At 36.5% G+C, this 19,351-nt stretch overlaps 1 protein-coding gene across 1 annotated transcript in view; it reads left to right on the top strand.

Annotated features, from left to right (window-relative positions):
- COL19A1 (collagen type XIX alpha 1 chain) overlaps positions 1–19,351 on the top strand; it is a 185,008-nt gene that overhangs the window by 14,917 nt on the left and 150,740 nt on the right. The window contains exons 5-7 of the mRNA XM_069011349.1: positions 15,147–15,270; positions 15,657–15,932; positions 17,657–17,737. Of these exons, the coding sequence (XP_068867450.1) occupies positions 15,147–15,270; positions 15,657–15,932; positions 17,657–17,737 (481 nt within the window). The remainder of the gene's footprint in view (positions 1–15,146; positions 15,271–15,656; positions 15,933–17,656; positions 17,738–19,351) is intronic.

Here is a 19,351-nt window from a genome sequence, read left to right as displayed (position 1 = left end):
TTAAGACTTATTTTAGGAAGTTTTATACTTATTTCTTAAAAACAGTATGGAATTGATAGATGTGAAAATCACTGAAAAAATTCATTGAAGACTTTTAAAGCATGACTGAAAATGGCAATGAGGTATTATCCCAGTTTTGAGGCAGTAGTTACAGTTATTGAAACCAGCTTTTATCTGTGCTTACGCAAAGTCCTGCTAGCCTTTGTTCTGTTAAAATATTAGATGGTTGTGTAAGAAAACACCTCTCCTCTACTATATCATGTATTTATTTGAGGTCATTTTGAGCAGCTGGAGCCAACAATGCTAAGACTGAAATGTCTGGTATTCTGGTTGCAGGGTATTTTCAAGAAAAAGGCTTGGTCTTTGGAATTTGCTTCCTGAGTGTGGGAGCCTGAATTTAGTACAAATTCTGATGTTTCTTCAGGTCTTTCAAAGTAGTTGATCAGAAGTTGTAGTGATTCAATCTTTTTTTCCTGAAATATTTTTTGTATTTTGTATTTTTTTATTTCCAGGAACTTCAAAACTTACTATATTTTACAAATTAAAAGAAGGAAAATACAGTGATTACTGTTGAAGGAACAAATTGGTGTTGTACCTACCATGTAAATACCAATTATTTAGTTTCATAACTAAGGAGAAAAATGGGGCTTCTTACCATGTAAAATGACAGACCAATGCTTCTTTTAAAGAATAATCACAGGTGAATGTCTTTTTGCATTTTTGGGCTTGTTTCTACCTGACAATTTACAAGAAATATGGCAATTTTTATAAAATTCAAAATTCATGTATTAGTGGATTGTAATGTCTATACTGAGTTTGAATCATCCTACAATTTAACATGTAATTTACTATGTATAATGAATTGGGAAAGCAAAGGTAAAGAGAAAGGTGGCAGAGGCGAAGAGTATGTTTAAAAATGTATAGTACTTACATTAAAAGCACGCTGTGAGGGAACAGAGAGTTAGAAAATCTATTTTAATTAAGCCACTGACTGTAACAAATTAGAATTCTTTGATCTGTAGCGTGTTCCCCTGACAGTGGCGAACTTAATGGGGCAGTGTCATGCCAGTTGAATCAGTAAACACTGCTGGATGAAGTAGACTCTTTCTTTTCCTTTTTTTCCCAGTGATGATGCTCTTGCTGTAAAGCACTTGCAAATAAAGGCAAGAGGCTTTTGGGAGATGTGCACTTTAAGGGTGCTGGTCCACAACGAGAGTGTGCAGGAGACCAGCAGTGTTCATGTGGAATCCCATGTGCCTCATGGCAGTCAATAAACAAATCCAAATAAACAAAGCCAAAATTATTATTTGGAAGAAAATAAAATTAGGAGCTTGCTTTCACAGCGCTCATCTCCAGCTCTCAGTCTCATCTCACTTCCTCCACATGAGCATCAGTCTCCGTGTTCAGCGAGGCTGGCGGCTGATCCCTGTGGCTGTCATCTTCAGCAGTCACAGTGGGGAAGGAGCAAGACAGGAAGGAGCAAGACAGCCCCCAGCCCCAGCAGCACTGCCTTTAGCTAAAACAAACCCTGAAACTGTACCTTCAGTTTTTAATGGTTTAACTTGCCCTGTGGAAAATAATCCCAGTGTTCCGATTAAAACATCTGCAATTTCACTTTTGCTGTATATTGCTGTAGGGAATTCCTTTCTATTTTCATCTCATATGGATTCCAAAACCATTTTTCAGTTTTCTTTTTTATGATGGCAAAATCTAAAACATCTATTTTCTAGATACTGCAATTGCAAGACAAAGTTATTGTGTTATTAGATTTCTAGATTGAGCATAAGAAATTTACCTAGATGTTTCTCAGTGACCCTTGTTCAAAAAATGGGCCATACATTCTGCTGAAGGTTGTTCAATTTACCAGTTCATTAGCTGAAGGAGCCTTAAGTGATGCCAGAGTGTGGGGAACTTTCAGAAAAGTTTACATGCCTCTTATTCTCTGCCAAACATGCTGATTTTTAAAATCCTTGCAATGTTTTCTTGGTTTATCTTGACCACCTTTTTTGAAGCAAAAGTCTGTCAAAAATGAGTACAAGGAGGATACAGATATAAGCCTTTAACGGGGTCTGTGTTTGATAGTCTTAGAACAAAAGGGCAGTTGCAAAATTGGTACAGAAGTTACTTGGAAAGCCAGAATATCTGCGGGTATCTAAGCCATGCTATATGCAACCACACAGAATTCAGTGATATGTACTGGGCATAATGCATGCAGCTGAGGATAGACCGCAGCCCCATTATGTTGTACATAGAGACCAAAAGATCATTTCTCAGTTTTGCTGATTGAGCTGAGAGGATTCAAGTGTCTTTATAAAATGTGTATAATTTCTCTGGCTGAAGCAATGGTGCCAAGTGCTTCAAAAGTCATTTATCAGCAGACTTGGGGAAAAAAACAAAACAACAAACAACCCTGTAATAAATCACATCTTTCTTTTTCTGGCTTTTGTGACTTAACACTGTGAAATCTAGTTTGCTTTAGCTATGCTGTCAGACATTTATCCTTGTAACTAAAGTTGCACCTACAAAAAGATGTTTGTGCTGATATATCTGTGTTTATACTGGGGCTTTTTGTTTAAACATGTCGTAGAGATATTGTACCCTTCCCCCACCTTGCCTCTGAGTTTTTAGGTTTTATATCTAAAAATAGTTCATGGTCTGTCTCACAGTGAAACCGGCTGGTGTTTTTTTCATTACACTGATTTTCATTTGGTTCTGATAGATTTTTGGCCTTTAGCATTTCTATGTGGTTAGCTCTTTGCAGTTTTTATCATCATGCCATGAAGTATTTTATTTATGGAGATAAATTGACAAAATTTTTAAAATGCTTCTTTGATTTTGAATGGACAGTATAGGCCATGGTCTGGGTTTTTCACTTGGAGGTCTGGGTATCAGTTTGAGTTCAGCCATATTGCAGTCTTGCCTGTCTCAAGTGAATATTTGTCATGCCACAAACTCATTTCAAAACTTGGAATGATTTAATAAACTTCAACTTGAAAAACAATCTGTAATCTATAGAAACAAGATGTACAGATATTGGTATATTAACAGAACCACATGCAAGACATGTTATTTTTGGATTTAGTCAGTGTGACTAGCTGCAGTATCTCAGAATTCTATTTAAAAAAAATAAATACTAAAAATACTCTGGGATTGGGCCTGACAATTTAGGCTTTGAATAGCTTATTGATAGTTCCTAATATGGCATTATGCTTTTAATTTTTTTAGGAAAATTAACATATCTTTTATTTTAGGGATTAGACTACCGATTACCACACCTATTCACCTATATTAGCAATGTTAATGTTGAAGTCATTGATAAACTTTGATTTACCTCTTTTACTCAGTTTTCTTCGTGAACTCTTCTGAGAGTTCTGCTTAGATTAGATGTTACAAATCTTTTTTTCACAGAAAGGTTTGCAAAGCATTGAAACAGACTGCCCAGGAATGTAGTGAAATCTCTATCCCTGGAAGTGTACAAAAAACATATGGATATGGCATTTGAGAACATGGTTTATTGGTGGACACAGTGGTGGTGCTAGGTAGGACTTGATGATCTTAAAGGTCCTTTCCAGCCTTAACAATTCTGCCAGTCTATGATTCTGTGAGAGTTCAGTAAGAAATGTGTATGCTCATAATCTATGGTGAACAGTATTGATTTACACAAATACTTTTGAGTGCATATCCCATAAAATATCCATTGGTTAAGGCACATGGGGTTTGCTTTGGACCACTCATGAGAAGTAACAACACAAATAGTATCATCGAGGTGCCATGACTCCACACACATTTCTTTCCTGTTACAGGATCTGTCTCTTACATGAGCAGATCAGGATGCTAGACAACTGCCAGTTTAAATTAATCTATGAAACTAAACAAAAAGTATAACAGTATTCACCAGGAGTGCATACAATAACAGGAATTGACTGCCAAGACTTCCAGGGAAGAAGTGCTCTTCCAGGTCCAGTTATTGCACTGAGGATGTTTCATGGTGGATGCACTCACTTTGAAGTATAGCATTTGCAGCATTAAATTGTTGCTCTTGCCTCAGGACTGACATCTAGCAGTGACTTGTATGGAATTAGTAGATAATGCTCACTCATTTTATAGATAAAGGTGTAATTTGGAAACAAGGGGTTTTGGGAGGTGAGTCTTCTATTGCAGTAGTTTGTTTGGCTTTTTTTATCTCCTGTGAAATTAAGTTCCTGAGAATTAGAATGTTTAGCATGTGATGTTCTATTTTAATATGAACTGTGGACAATATGTGATAAGGACAGTAACTAATAAGAATAATCATATGGACAGAGGCACTGGAAGAAAATGTACTACAAAAGGACTGAATATAAAATATAAGTTCTAGCACTACTTTAGTAATGAATCTTCATATGATGACCTGAATGTCTGAAAAGGAAATGCCACCAAATATCTGTAAAGTCGAAAATGAGCAGAGACTAATTTTTTTTTTTTTTTTTGATAGGCTATTTTTCTTTCCACAGAACTTTTTTTTAAATTTAGAAAGTGATAAATAATTGCATTACTGTTAGTATGTGGAGACAGATACGCTATGCTACCAGGAAATTACATAAGCTTAGGATTGGTTTGTTGTGAAAATGTTAGGAGCACTAAAAAAACACTTTGTGATTCAAGATAGCTGGTATGATTTCATGGGCAGGAAAGTCATGACTCATTAACCAATTAGAGTTCGTGAAAGATCAAAGAGTTATAACATAGCCTTGCTTCTTTTTTTCATCAAAAATAAGTTAGCACTACTCATATGAATTCATATTATGCTCAAGAGTACACTTCTTACAGCATCCTAACTTTTTTATTACAATTTAGTTTAAGTGTCATCTCTTTAAACAGCTTATGCTGATTTTGTTCTAACGCACAAGTAAACGGTTACTCCTACCCAGCTGGCCCTAGGTGATCCTGCATGAGCATGGGGGTTGGAACAGATGACCTCCAGAGGTTCCTTCCAACCTCAGCCGTTCTGGGCTTCTATGATTGTATTATAAACTATACTGTTAACAGGTTTTCTTCCTTGGGAGTATAGTTTCCCATTGGGAAACCAATACATTTGGTATGTAATTCCATTGTCAACCCTGTAAATTATAGGGTAAGAGCAAATTCATCAACATGAAGGTTTTGTAATGGGATGATGAGGGAACTAAGTATTTCCTTTTTAAAACTTCCAAAATATTTTTTTTCATCTCATTGCATGCTTAAATGTTACAATTTTATTTAATTTTATTTAATGAAAAATATTGGTAATAACAGTGATATTTTCTTTACTGTTATAACTTTTCTACTTTTTGTCTGCTAGTCTGATATATGCACTAAGTAATACGATGCGCTTAGAATTTTCATCAGCAGTACAGATTTCAATCTCAGCCTTACTGTTGAAGATGATCCTTGTTCATTCCACTTCTGTTACTTTTTCGTGGAAATTACATAGATCATTTAAAGTCAAGTTGTTATAGTTGATGTGTTGGTTTACTGCAAAGCTTTTCTGCTGTGGAGCCTTCACTGTTTTGAGGAAAGTTTGGGAATTATTAGCATATCAAGGTTCCTTGCTTGGATATAAGATACCTAGCCTAATTCCCCAGCCTGAGAAGGACTCCTGATCATATTCAGTGTTCTTTCAAGTGGGGTTTGGTGTATTCTTTTTATGTGAAGCTTAGAATTAACCTAAATAAAATGTTTATTGACTTATCCATATCACTGCTTGAGCTTCCTCTCAACACCTCTGCCTTGAGCCAGATGTAACATCCCATCTCTTGTTATAAGCTTTGGGTTTTGTTTCTCTCCTAACACTCTAAAGGGAATACCTGGCCATTTCCCAGCTGGGTCTGATAGTAAAAGGGTTAGCAAGTCACAGGTCTTTAGTCCATCCTGTTAAATAGTTATGACTCAGCACAGCAATGTGGGTATTTTTAAACTGGATTTATTTTTAACCCCATTTAATCTGTAACTTATAAAAAAATCTCATTATTAGAGAAATTGTAAGAATTGCAGGCTAAGCAGTATACACTTTTTTTTTTTTAACTGAACATTAATTAGACAATCTAAGTCCTGAGACTTAAGAAAAGTAATTTCCAGTTTCTGAAAATGCTGGTAAGTCTTCTGATGTGATGCAAAGAAAGTTTTTGATAATTACTTTTCCGTACTCATTCACTTAAAATCCATGAATGTTGACAGCTTTTATATACTGTAAAAGAGCACATTATTTACCTAATTATCCTTCTAAGTGTAAGCAGAACACCAGGCTTAAATATGCATAGGCTAGTCGTGCTGTGTGTAGGGGGTGTTAAAGCAAAAGCATGTTCTCTCTGTAGCTTCAGTCCTGCAGCTGACAGCTACTTTTTCAGGTCTGACCCTGCTATCTGGTATCATTAACCTTCTTTCTTACTCGGATCTCTTCTGTCGGTAAATCAATCTTCACTACTTACACCTTCTTTTTTTGGGGAGATCATCTGGAACCAGGACAGGTACATATACCCATTTATAACAGTTGTAGGCTGTAGTGCCTTTGGTCTTGCCTGTGCCTTTTTTCTCAAGCACTTCTTAGCACGGTCTGCTTGCAACTTTAGCCAGGAATGAGTTTATTTATAGGCAGTCCTGCATGCTGAAGAGGAGGAGGCTAGTTATCCAGACAATTATCTGGGGTTAGCAAAAAAAGCATCCCTTAGTTTGGTGCAGCTGCACTCCAAACAGCAGTGCTAGCTCTCCCTTTCTGCTGCCAGCTGTGCTGTCAGGTTCCCTGTGAGCGCTCAGCATGCTTGTGAGAGGCACGCTGGCCTTTGGGATGGTTTGCCCTTTACCATCAGCCAGGGTTGTCTAGGACTTGGCAGAACGAACCCGGGAAGGAAAGGGAGAGCCTGTTCCAAGTGTAATCAGCAGTTCATTTCGCTAGTACTTGTTCCATTGGTTCATTGTAAAAAGCTACCAGAAGCTGGGATGGGGATGAAGGGAGACTAAACAGGAAGAAATCGAGTGTTCTATGGAAACAAAGTTTTTAGGTTGGGTAGCATGATGCCATGCAGAAACACACAAGGTGCCTTCCAAAATCCCAGCGTGAGAAGTAAATGGGTGTGAGTCTCTCAGCATGAAGCTCTGTTGGAGCTGACTCGCCCTTCTGTGTACCAAACTAGGGACCGTTCTGTTTGTGCGATCAGTTAGTGTCGCTGGGTGTCTGTAAAATGTCTGAGGAGAAATGGATGTTTGGATTTCTTCCTCCTACAGGGAAGATTATATGGATATACAAGCCAAGTAATTCCTGATGTCATCCCTCCTTTCCATAATATGAAGTGCATTTTCTCTCTGTCTTTATCCTGAATGACTATGGCCTCCAATAGACAAATTGTCTATTGCAGCTTGTATTTTCTTTGCTTTTCCAGACAACAACAACCACTTAAATATACAAATATTTAATACTGTACAATAGGTCTTGCTTCTGGGTAGGAAGCATGTAAAAATGTGTGCAGAGCAATTTTCTCTGACAGTTGCCTGCCAGAGGTTACCATAATTTTTTTTTCATTAACATCATCAGAAGGTTTCTTGATCAGCTGAATAATTTCATTCCACTGTAGATAATCATATTTAGCATAAGAACTTAATATCTCATTGACTTCAGAGTCTGACAAATAACAGACTACTCTAATAACTAGACTTGTTGTGTTTGTTCCATTTCTGGGAGCTAACTAGAAGGACCGTGTGAGTTATAAAACAGCTCCTAAAATGCCAAAATAAAAACATGGGTAGATAATGACAGAAATATTCAAAGTTCCTTTTAAAATATAGAAGTTCTCATCCTCTTCTCTTGATGGTTGCCATCCACAATTGGATTTTAGGATATTTAGGACAGCAAAGTGGCAGTTTTGCATAATCTCTAAAGACCAAAAATCTTGATGCAATTCTTGAGTGAGCTAAGACAAATCTCTGCCATTCTCTTAAGCACATCTTGGTTTTAAGTTTTGAACAAAGACTGTATCTTTGGAGACAATCACAAACCCACTGAAGGAAAGGACAGATCATCACACTTCTCTGGATTCTGCCATTAATCTGCAGAGAGAAATTTTTGTTTGGTTTTTTTTGTGTGTTACTTGTGAGAAATATATCAGACCTTGAATAAATTTCTCTATAGGGGCAATTGATTTACTAGTGGGGTTCTGAGTAAGGAAAAGCACTGAAGGTTTCTGGGATGTTTATGCTGGACAATAAGACCATGTTTTCATGGTTTCATGTGGTTTCAGTCCCTACAGTGAATCACAAAAGTAGAAACCTATTAGAAAACTGGGGATGGGGCATCCATGTGTCTGAAGTTCTGCATGTTGATACTGAAGGGAAAGTAGAATGAGGTGTATATTTGAGGAAGAGCATAATTCCCAACAGGAAATGATGACAGTTCGAAAGAGATGATTTACTCTTGGTTATTTTTATATTTTCAGTGTAGACAGATGCTGCTGCTACTTATGCTGAACACAGGTCTTGAATTCAGACAGTTTCTTTTGCTTAGATGCCCAGAGAACAAACAAATTGAGAGATGGGGAACACAGAAAGAAAAACATGGGACTCTAGTTCTTTCACACATGGGAAAAACATTTCCTCTCCATCTGCTTTCCCTGAATCATGCAATTGGCCAACACTTTCTGGTATCCCTCTGCCTCATGCTGATCAAACCAGCAAGTGTGTAACTTTATCAAAAGTGCTGAAAGCTGCCTTTCACAAGATAAGACTCCAAAATTCTTTGTTGACCTGAAATTTCTCAAAACTTCATCAAAATTTAGCAGAATTCTACTTAGGAAAAAGAGAAGAAAAACTGTTGCATTTCTAGTGTCCATTATTATAGATTACTGCTTTTAATTGTGTTGTTCTTACTGCTGCTGATTTTTTTTTTTCCAGAAAACTTAAAATACACAGAAATAGGCTAAACTTGTCAAACTAACTGTCTGCTTTTCATCTTTAAAATCAAAGGAAGACTGGACTTTGACTTCATTAAGGCCATGGAGTTCACCAATAATTCCTGTAAATAAGGATGCAGAATACCTCTGGAAATCCTAGCGTAAAAGTACTTTGCACAGGCAGAATGATTTTGGTATTTCTGTGCTTCTTTCAAACCAATCTTTTTTCAAATGCCCTTTAAAATTTTGATAACAATATGATTGACTTTCACTCTGAAAAAATTCCTGAACAACCTGTATATTAAAAGAGTCAGCTAATCTATACCTGTTCTGTAAATGAAAGCAGAGGCATGCCCAAGTATATGAAATAATAAGTAAATCCCCCTTCTCAATGGCAAAATAATCTGCAGCTTTGCTTTCAGCAGTACATTTCATGAGTGGGTTGAGCTCTCCCTAAGTAATTAATAACTCTTAAGCTGTCTGAATAGTTTCCCTTGAGTTGCATCATATAATGTGTCGTATGAAAACAACTTGAGGCCTAATGTAACATGAAACTATATAGTGCATCTTAATGTGATTTGAGGAAGATGGATAGGAAGGAAATTATTTCTTATTCTGACAGAAAAGACAGCTGTTCTTAGCTTTTATTTGAAAAGAATTTGAAATACACTTTCTAGGCAGGGATTGCTAAATTGTTCTAGTTAGTTGATTCCTGTTCTCCTGTTGTACCAGTCAAGTTAGGTAAAAACTGAGAATCAAAAATATAGCAATTTGTTGTAGAAATATTGAGAATAATGTGGAGATTTTTGTATTTGGTCTGCCTAAACTTTACTTTTTTATTCATAATAGATCTGAGTTTAAATACTTTGCAAACATAAAAAGGTTAACATTTCAGTGTCTCCGTCAACAAAGTACTAAATAAATCATTACCCAACACAGGAAAGTTTTTTAAACTAATTCCTCCAGCTCTGGTCACCAAATTATTGTAACATTGTCATGTTACAAGTGACATATACCAGGTAATGGTATATGTCAGCTGGAAAAGATATGTCTTGCCATAAACTCTAAACATCTCTCACTTCACTCTCAGGAAATGCAAGTTGGCTCATCTTTCTCTTCTTGGAAGATATACAGCAAGCTGGAGGCTTCATTGATACTTGTAAATACGGAAGTTTATCATATACTGTAGTGTATTCTCATTCGATATGGAACAATTAGAGTTCATAAGATTTAAAAATAGATGCTGCTTTTCCATTAGTGCTTTTTTTAAAAATAAAAACAAAAGGTAAATAAAGGATTGCCTTACTAAATTTGATATGGGTAATTCAATGCTGCTTTACAAAGATAGAACTAAAACTGTTTATAGCACAGTGAATACACAGTTAATTCATTCATAATTACTTCTTTTAGTATGCTAGCACTAGCAGTTCCAGCTGGTATGTGCATTTCAGAACTTTTGAGGAAACAAATGAATAAAGAAAATGTTTTGCCAAAAATCATTCTATACTTAATCTTTATAAAGAGAGGAAGGTATGAGCAAATACAGTAGTAATGTTCATGCGACATTCCTGTAACTGCTCTTCTGGTAACCTCATAATGTACAGTCATAATATACACCTGTTTTTAGGAAAAATTATGACTCTGTTTAATCCAATAAAAAAGAGGAGAATACAGCAAAAACTTTTGCAACTCTGTGTATACATGTGCTTTGACAGAGTGGCACACAATAGAGCTGCAAGAATGTTAATGTGTATTTATTATCATTCTGGCTGCATCTGCCTCATGTTTCAACCAGTGAAACATTAAGAAATACCTGAATGTATGGATTTTTAACATATCTATGTATGATCTAAAACCTTGTATTGTTAGGAATCTTCGTGCTGGTTATTGATGGTCTCCTCAATTTGACAGCTGGGGCCTCTGTAATTTACAGTACATCTCAGTCCAGCAGACCAGGGTGGTGTAAATTCAGACCTCTGTATTCAGTTCATGTGCTTCAATTCCTGCTATTGTTTTCTGTAGTTTCCACCAAGGGTGTGCTTTGCTTTGAGAACACAGTGCTCCATTCATCAACTTTAATTTTTTATTATATACTACTGACAATATGGACAGAGGGAGAGAATCAAACTGTCGAAATTCCACCTAAAGTATAAATTAGTCAGACTCTGGGCGCCTGAGTCTGAGAATAATTCAAATTGCCCACTCTCAAGCACCACCCAACCCCTAGTGGCACCTAAAATGAATAATTTTGGACAACTGATTTCCCCCGGCGTCGGGGCATAAATTCCAGGCATGCTTAGAAGCACCATGGCTTACGCAGACAGGCTTGTAACTCCCACCCAAGTTTCACTGTGACACAAAGATGTGTTTAGACATGCCAGAACGTTGCCTAAGGTCCCTAGAGGTGCCTAAGTCATTGACTGTGCTTAAATCACACATAGTAAGTTTGGAAGCATTGAATTCAACACAAACCACAGCAGTCATGAGTGTTTTGAGTGTAGAAGAGGAAGAGAGCACCTTTTTAATAGCCTTAAAGGTCTGAGCAGTCATGGGGAAAGGATGTCTGGTCTGGTAAGGAAATTTAACAAGAATGGGAGAACTTGACTGTTGTTCCACTGAAAAGGATATTTTGTTTCCATGAAGATCTCCGATTTTTTGCTCCCAAGTCTGATGATGTAATTTGGTTCAGACACTGTTGTCCAAAAACGCATCTGGTTGAGAGCTCAGATGCCAAGGATACCCTCATCTGCTTGTCTGTATTAATTTGTCCGTTCTTTTGTCTTGTCTTTATAGATAAATTTGTACCCATATTTCTGTAACATTATAACTTGCTTAGAACATGTCATTTCTCTTACTGCTTTTGGTGTAGACACCATGATCTATTATGCTAAGTTCATGTTCTCAGTTTGTTCTGGATGTACATCTGTAGACTTTGAGGTGAGCTTGGTTAGGTTTCCTTCACCCTTTTTCTCTCTCCTTTTCTTATTGTTTTAATATTGTGCCAGGTGGAAAGGTTGAATAGTCTGTGTTGGAGTACTTTTTGGGCTGTGGATGTGTGGAACAACTTGCTTTTGAATTTTTTATTAACATTTAATGCTGCTCCTTAATTGGTTTCACCTGTACACAATACCTTGTAAGTTTTCTCTGGTTTTAAAATTTGTAGATGTGATCAGGTGAAACAGTATATTAAACATTCAAAGAACTTCTGAATTTCAAATTCAGTATTCCATGAAATTTTGGTTTGGCTTTTCTCATGTTCCAGCATGAGGTTTTATGTTCATTTTTCTTTTTGTTCTTTAATTTTTCCCATCAAATGTCATTATATATTTATTGTTTAAAACATGTACACACTTTGCCTATTTTTGAGGATTTTTAACTGATTTTACAGAGTAGAAGATACTATGGTAATAATACTTAAATATCAATGAAGTATCTTACTAATCATCTGTACTTAAGGCACTTCAATGCCCAATGCATGCTTTTTTATTCTATTACAGTCACTTGAAGCCATTCAGGGACCAAGAGCATAGGGGAAATTGTGTGTGGTAGCAGATAGCCTGCAGTTTTCTGGGTATTTCATCCCATTATTCTGTTCTTTTTCACATTCACCATCTGGCTAGAAGGGTTGACTGTTAAGTGTATACTTCAACACATCTTTTAATGACTTTTTGGTCACCAAGGAATCATCATGTAGGTATCAATGATAACTCTTCTCAAAATAAAGATACTGCTTCTCTTGTCTCTCTGGTTTATGGTAGTTGTATATTAAATTTGTGCTGTTTGTTGGCCAGACACTGCAACAGGTTTCCCAAAGAATTGTGGAATAATTTCCATTCCAGATACTTCCAAATCTCAGCAGGACAGGATTTACAGCAACTTGATATAATTTTCGGGTTGTCCCTGCTTTAAGCACAGGATTAGATCCATTGACCTCCAGAGGTACTTTCCTACCTAAGTCATTTTGTGAATCTAACTGAATTTATCCTTAGTTCAATTCTGCTTAAAACTTGTCTCTTTGGTTGACTTTGCTGAAATCAGTAATGCTCAGGAATTAAATAGATGTTGTCTGCTTTTCTCATTTCTCCCAATACAGTTTTCTTTGTCAGCTCAAAGAGAAGTTATAGTGAACTCCTGTTGGTTTTCGTAATGCTGGCCCATACCTTAGCTCTTGTTTTGTTTCCTGAAATGGTTTGATAAACAGTTAAGGAAAGTAAATTTATATCACATGTACTCACACAACCAAACTTATTTGAGAAAATTCTGAAAGAAACACAATTTTACAAGACTTAGTACTGTCATAGATCTAGATGGCTCTGAAAGTGTTAGGAAGGCGTGCAGTAAAAAGCGATGGAGGCGGGTGGGTGGGTGTGTAAAATAGTGCCACCTTGCCTTCCAGACTTACCATAGCAATCATGGTTTCCCCTCCTTTCATTTGATGAAGACTCCTGATCATTTCTCTTCCACAATTGTCTATCCTTTGCCCACTAATGTGGATTCCCCTGTGTCCCAATATGGAACGTAGCTGGGAGAGTTAATTGATTTTGAAGAGCTAATCAGATGCTCCCACAGCCAGATATCCTGTCTAGCTTACAGATGTAAACCTGAGATACCATCTCCTTAGCCTGCCTGGGGTGCAGGAAACCAAAGGGCTGATCCCATATCCAGATAGTTTATTGTTCTGCAGACACACTCATGCCCAGTGAAGGCATTTTTTTATAAATCATAAAGCATATTCTTTATGCTACATTTGAAATACATAGCATGAAATCTAGATCTAAGTACAGCCAAGCCTATTCTCTTTTGCCTTGCCTTTTGACATTCCAACATCTATAGCTGTACAACAGCATATGGGTCCACTAACAATGTGGGACAGCAGCCAATTTGGTCCTGGGATAAAACAGGAATCAGCTGTGGGAAATAAGCCAAAGAAGTGTGATTCCCACATAAGGGACTTAAATAGGTGCTAGTCCTTAAAGAAGCTCTTTGGCAGGATTTAGAGCAGGCTTCTCTGCACAGGAGGCATTTTTCCTGAGATCCTAAGTTAAGTACAATAATTTCCAGGAGGGTTGTGGGGCTATTGTTTCATCAGCTGTAGTGCTTTGCTCTTTCTTTCCCCCTACCTTTGTTGTTTGTTTTATTTTGTTTTGTTTTTAATAAAAGCTTTATAGCACATTGCTGTATAATTATAATTCCATTAGTATTTTTTTAGAACTAAGCCATTTACTTCACATGATTGTGGGAAATAAACTGGAGGAAATTTTTCTGCTGTGTGGGGGTCCTCAGGTTTCCTGAGCTCTGATCCAGGGAATGCTTTTTGCACCATGGCTAGCTGGTCGCAAACAGCAGTGTGAACACTTTAGCTACTCCTTTGCTGCATAGAGATCTGTGGTTTTAATTTTCTCACCTCTGTCTTAGAAAAGAAATTATTTGAAATGCAGAAGCTTCAAATGAAATAAGTTGATTGTACCATGCTAATTTATTTACTACAGAATTAGTGTATATTTAATGGTTACCAAAGTCTGTAGAGTTGAGGTATATATTTTGGTTTTTGTGAAGTACAGACTTTTCAAATAGTTCATACAAGTGGTGTTGCAGTGCATTTTGTGATATAGGCCAGATTTTTTTTAGAGATATTGACGCATTTTAGGTAAGAAAGGAATAACAAAATCAAACAACAGCAAATCATTTTTTCTGAAATACATTCCTTATTTTTTGTCAAGCTTGCTAAAGTCCCACTTTTCTGATGCTCAGGATGTCCGAATCATTGCCCATGGACGTCACTGGATCAAATCCCTGCTCAAAGCAGGACCAACTTGAAAATTAGATCAGGTTATTATGAGCCCTGTCCAGCTGTGTTTTGAAAGTCCCCAAGGATGGGGATTATTCCACAAACCCTCTACAAAACATACTCAAGTATCCCAAGCGATAAATTGTGAAAAGCTGTATTTTAAAGTACTTTCATGTGGGGCATTCACATTCATTTTGCATCAGTTCTTTTTAGACTCCTATTTATATTAATCACAGATGCTAAAAAAGAAATTAACAAGATTTTCAGTCATTTATTCTTATAAAGAGACTGAATTGTACTTTTGAGAAGAAAAACTTCTGAATGCCGAGGCCTGTGAATTTGTATGAGTGGGAGCAAGTGTTTGGCTTCTTGTTTTCACCAGGTATTATTTTTGTTCATTCCATTTAAGCAGTGCTTGTTGTAAGAATAACAAGAAATCTTTTTCCTCCCTCCTGTTCCAGGCAAGTATTTCCAAATGGGCTTCCTGAAGAATACTCCCTAATTGCCACATTCCGTGTACGGAGAAGTACCAAGAAAGAGCGTTGGTATATATGGCAAGTTTTAAATCAGTATGACACACCTGAGGTTAGAGTCATCTTTGATTTATTTCTTCAAAAAGTTTCTTTTTCTTTTTTCCCCCATTAATATAATATATAATAATGGATGTTTCATCACTGGCTTTAGCTAAAGTTTATATGAAATAGACAGACTGCTCTGAAATAATTGATAATTTGTTGCAGGAATGACAGCAATTTAGCAAAATCTATTCAGTTTAGACTGCAAAATAGAATCAAATGCGTGTTATGATTTATAGCTGATATTTAGTTACCAAGTTACGTAGAAGAATGCTTCATAACATAATTCTTGCCCAGTGTATGTAGTTGAAATATTTTTATTATATATAGTTTATGTATGTGCTTATTTCTTATAACTTTTACATAACCACTTCTTTTATTTTGTCTTGTTTTCAGATCTCTGTCCTCCTGGATGGTACAAAAAAGGTGGTGGAGTATATGACCAAATCCGCTCAGGGAAATATACTGCACTACACTTTTAAGAGTCGAGAAATATATCCATTGTTTGATCGGCAGTGGCATAAGCTTGGTATTAGCGTGCAGTCAGGGATCATTTCCCTCTATTTGGATTGTAATTTAATTGAGAGAAAGCAGACTGATGAAAAATTCACCATTGACTTGCAGGGAAGGACACTGATTGCTTCTCGTGCTGCGGATGATAAGCCTGTAGATGTGAGTAGTATGAAAGGACAAACAGACAACTTGAAGTAATGTTTTAGCCATGCTTTTACTAACACAGTCATAAAGAATCATGTAGATAAAATGTTCAAACCCAGTCATTATTTTTGAGTGTGTATTCTTAATTTGAAGTCCTTAAGTGTTTTTCTCTAAACATTATTCAATGCTGTACCATCTGCTAAGACAAAGCTGTTACGTGCATAGAACTCAGTCCTGGTTTAAGGAGTCTGTTTTCCTGTATTTAATTTGGAGAGAGAGGCACCTAATTATCATAGACATATTATTACTATGTTTAAGGATAACTTGCAGTGCTAATTTTTTTCTTTCATTTTTAGTAAGATTTATTTATAAGTTTGTATCAGTCATCTGTTACACTTTGTCTGTCTTTGATACAGGGAAGACACAAAACAGTTAGGGGTTACCTCTGTACTGAGGTGTTCTAGAATAATTCAGCTATGTAGAAATAAGTGCACATTGTTCAAAGTTGTCTCTCCCTTATCCAAAAGGGAAGGGTTAGGAAGTGGTTGGAGGTGTGTTTCCTGCAGAATTACAAGAATTACACAAGGAAGCCCCATAAGATTCTGGGCTATATTCTGTCCCAGGGATGGTCTCTTCTGTTTCCTCATGTGAGGAGCTCACGACAGGTAATTTGAAATCCTCAGGAAATGTCAGTTTAAGTACACTGGCACACAGCTACCGGGGTTAAAGCATCTGCCTTGGAGTTTATAGTGACCATCAGAAAGCTTCAGCGATGTTATGTACGCTGTAGGGTTCCAGAGGAGAATAGCACATTCTAACTGCAAGCTAATGCTGCAGGAGGAATCATTCTTGGGCAGCACTAAGCACTTTGGCCTGGACTCAGAGCTCTTATTTTATGGAGCCAAGCTCACACTTTGTTTTATTTTCTAAGACTTGAGTTCAACATTATTTGAAATGTGTGTATAGTTTCCTCATTTCCAAATAGCATGCCAGAGAAAGAGCAGTTTCTTTTGTGCTGGTTGCAAGGCATGAGCCGGATGATTCTGAGTGGAAGTTGTCAATTGGGATTTCCACGTTTGTAGGAAAACATTATGGGCTTAAAACTGATGAAGGCTGCAGAGCGGATCCTGTACCAACAGTCACTTTTCTCAATACCAAGTGCAAGAGGGAGATTAAGAGGATATAAAATTGACACAGAAAGAGGCATATGAGGACAAGATTAGCTAGCTAGAACATTACCTGCTTCTCATCTCACCAATCTACCCCAAGTCTCTGAAACAGAAGCTTTATGTACAGAATTTGTGATTTTTTGCTCTTCAGGTATTTTAGTGGCAATGTCCAGGCAAAGATCTTTCCAAAGCAATAGATGTATGTGATAGAGAGCTTATCAAATCTTTACTCTAGTTCCCTGCAGAGGAAAATTCCATTCCAGAAAAGAAGGTTTGCAGAGGATGTCTACAAGGCTAAAATACCTGTGTAATATAGCAAACCAATACAGATGGATGCAACTTACATGAAAATAAATGAAGTCTTAAATGTGATTTACATCAAAGTAATAGACTGCATAATTTGTTCCTTAAATGAGGAGCTGTGTAATTGTTTTGTATTTGTCTTTTTCTAGCATTTCAGAAACATGCAGTGTTTCAAAGAGAAAGTTTACTACGCCAAGATAAGAAAAAGCATGCCTTAACACATAATTTTTTACAACTCATATTAATTTCTTTTGTATTTCTTAATAGATTGAACTTCACCACATAGCAGTATATTGTAATTCACAACTTGCAGCAGAAGATACGTGTTGTGAAATATCTGCAGACTTGGTAAGTTGTCTGTTAATATTCAAATGTTAATACAAAAGAAATTGCTTTGTTGTTTCTTACCTAAGAGTTGTGAAGAAATTTCAATAGAGGTGTTAGTTTAATTACCTTCTAAAAATGAATTCCATATCTGGAGTCATGGTGCATAGTTTCTTGCTGCCTAAATAAGTGGTACAATGGAACATCAGCGAAAGGCACTAGGTGCTGCTAGTGCTTTTTAAATGCATTTCTTAACATTGATTAATATCTAATTAGTAAGTGAAGAAGCCTTGGAGAATAGGAAACAAATCACTGCGATGAGAATGGTTTCAAACAACAGAGGCCATTTCAGCAACAGTTGCATCTCATGAAGCTTTACAGATAATATAAAAAAAGTCCATAAAAGAGTCTGCATGCCAGTGGAAGAGAAGAAAAATAGGACAGTGTTGAGTTTTCTTTATTTTAATACACTAAGATGGAGGAATGGGTCTTTCATAATTGGCAAGTTATAGTGGTTGGGCTTGATCCTGAAGGTCTCTTCTAACCTTGATGATTCTATGAAATACATTCTTTTTTATAATGTACATCCTGACATGTATATATTGTTTAACATAAGGGAAACCACTGATTTAGTTTAGAGGGTTCACTTGTCCCTCTTGTTTTGATAGACAGAATCAGTGTAAACTGGGAGAGGTAGAACCATAGGAATGCTTGAAGTTGTAGATGTAATTGTTTTGCTCAATCTAGCCCATTAAAACAAAAAAACACAAACCACAAATAGCCTCAGAAAGACATTGTGTTAAATTATTGGCCTGCTAGTTGTAAGTAGTCTGTAAGATCAGGCTCCTCTGAGACAGTGGACAGTGCCATCACCACCAAGCTTGTAGTCAGCAAAAAAACCCAGAGCAAGTAGAAGGACTGATTGATTTCATCCACAAAGAGATAGAGGAGAATGTACCTGGATTGGAGAGAGAAATCTGCCCAAGAACAGAGGAGCAGAAGACTGTGGGAACTGACAATGGCTTGGTCCTCAGAAGCATGAAAGATACATCATCTAATTTCAGGGGGAAATTTCAATTTTAAATAAGGATTAATGGTTCAAATATATTTCTAAATATATTCTTGATAATAATGCAGGCTTTCTCTTGAATGTATAAGCTTATGAAAAAGTGGAACAAATGAAATTTCTGTAGGTTCCACTTGGTGCTTGGAAATACAATTTATTGAGCAGTTATGACCCAGTAGCAAAAAAATACAAGAGCAAAACAAGCCCTAATTATATATGAACACAAAAAGCTCAACACTTAATAAACACTTAAACATTCATTCAGCTATATAGCTAAAAACATCATCAGTTTCATTTGTAGGTCTTATGTTTAAGATGTAAGAAATGGTGGACTACTTGTTAATTACTGTCATATTGAAACCAGCATTACATTTTTGGATTTATTTTTTCACAACTCCCTTACCCATTATAACAGCCACATTTTAAGTAATTTAAGGGAAGAAATTTATACTTGGATACAAATTTCTACACTAAACAGTAAATCCTGTGAGAATTTCTCTGACAGAAGGCTTGAAAGAAACCTCATTACATTTTAATGAGAGTTTCTGAAATTTACCAGGTTCTGTTGGCTT

Source organism: Aphelocoma coerulescens, chromosome 3 (assembly GCF_041296385.1).
Source record: "Aphelocoma coerulescens isolate FSJ_1873_10779 chromosome 3, UR_Acoe_1.0, whole genome shotgun sequence".
Taxonomy (NCBI): Eukaryota; Metazoa; Chordata; class Aves; order Passeriformes; family Corvidae; genus Aphelocoma; species Aphelocoma coerulescens.
This window is presented reverse-complemented; position numbering and strand designations above follow the sequence as displayed.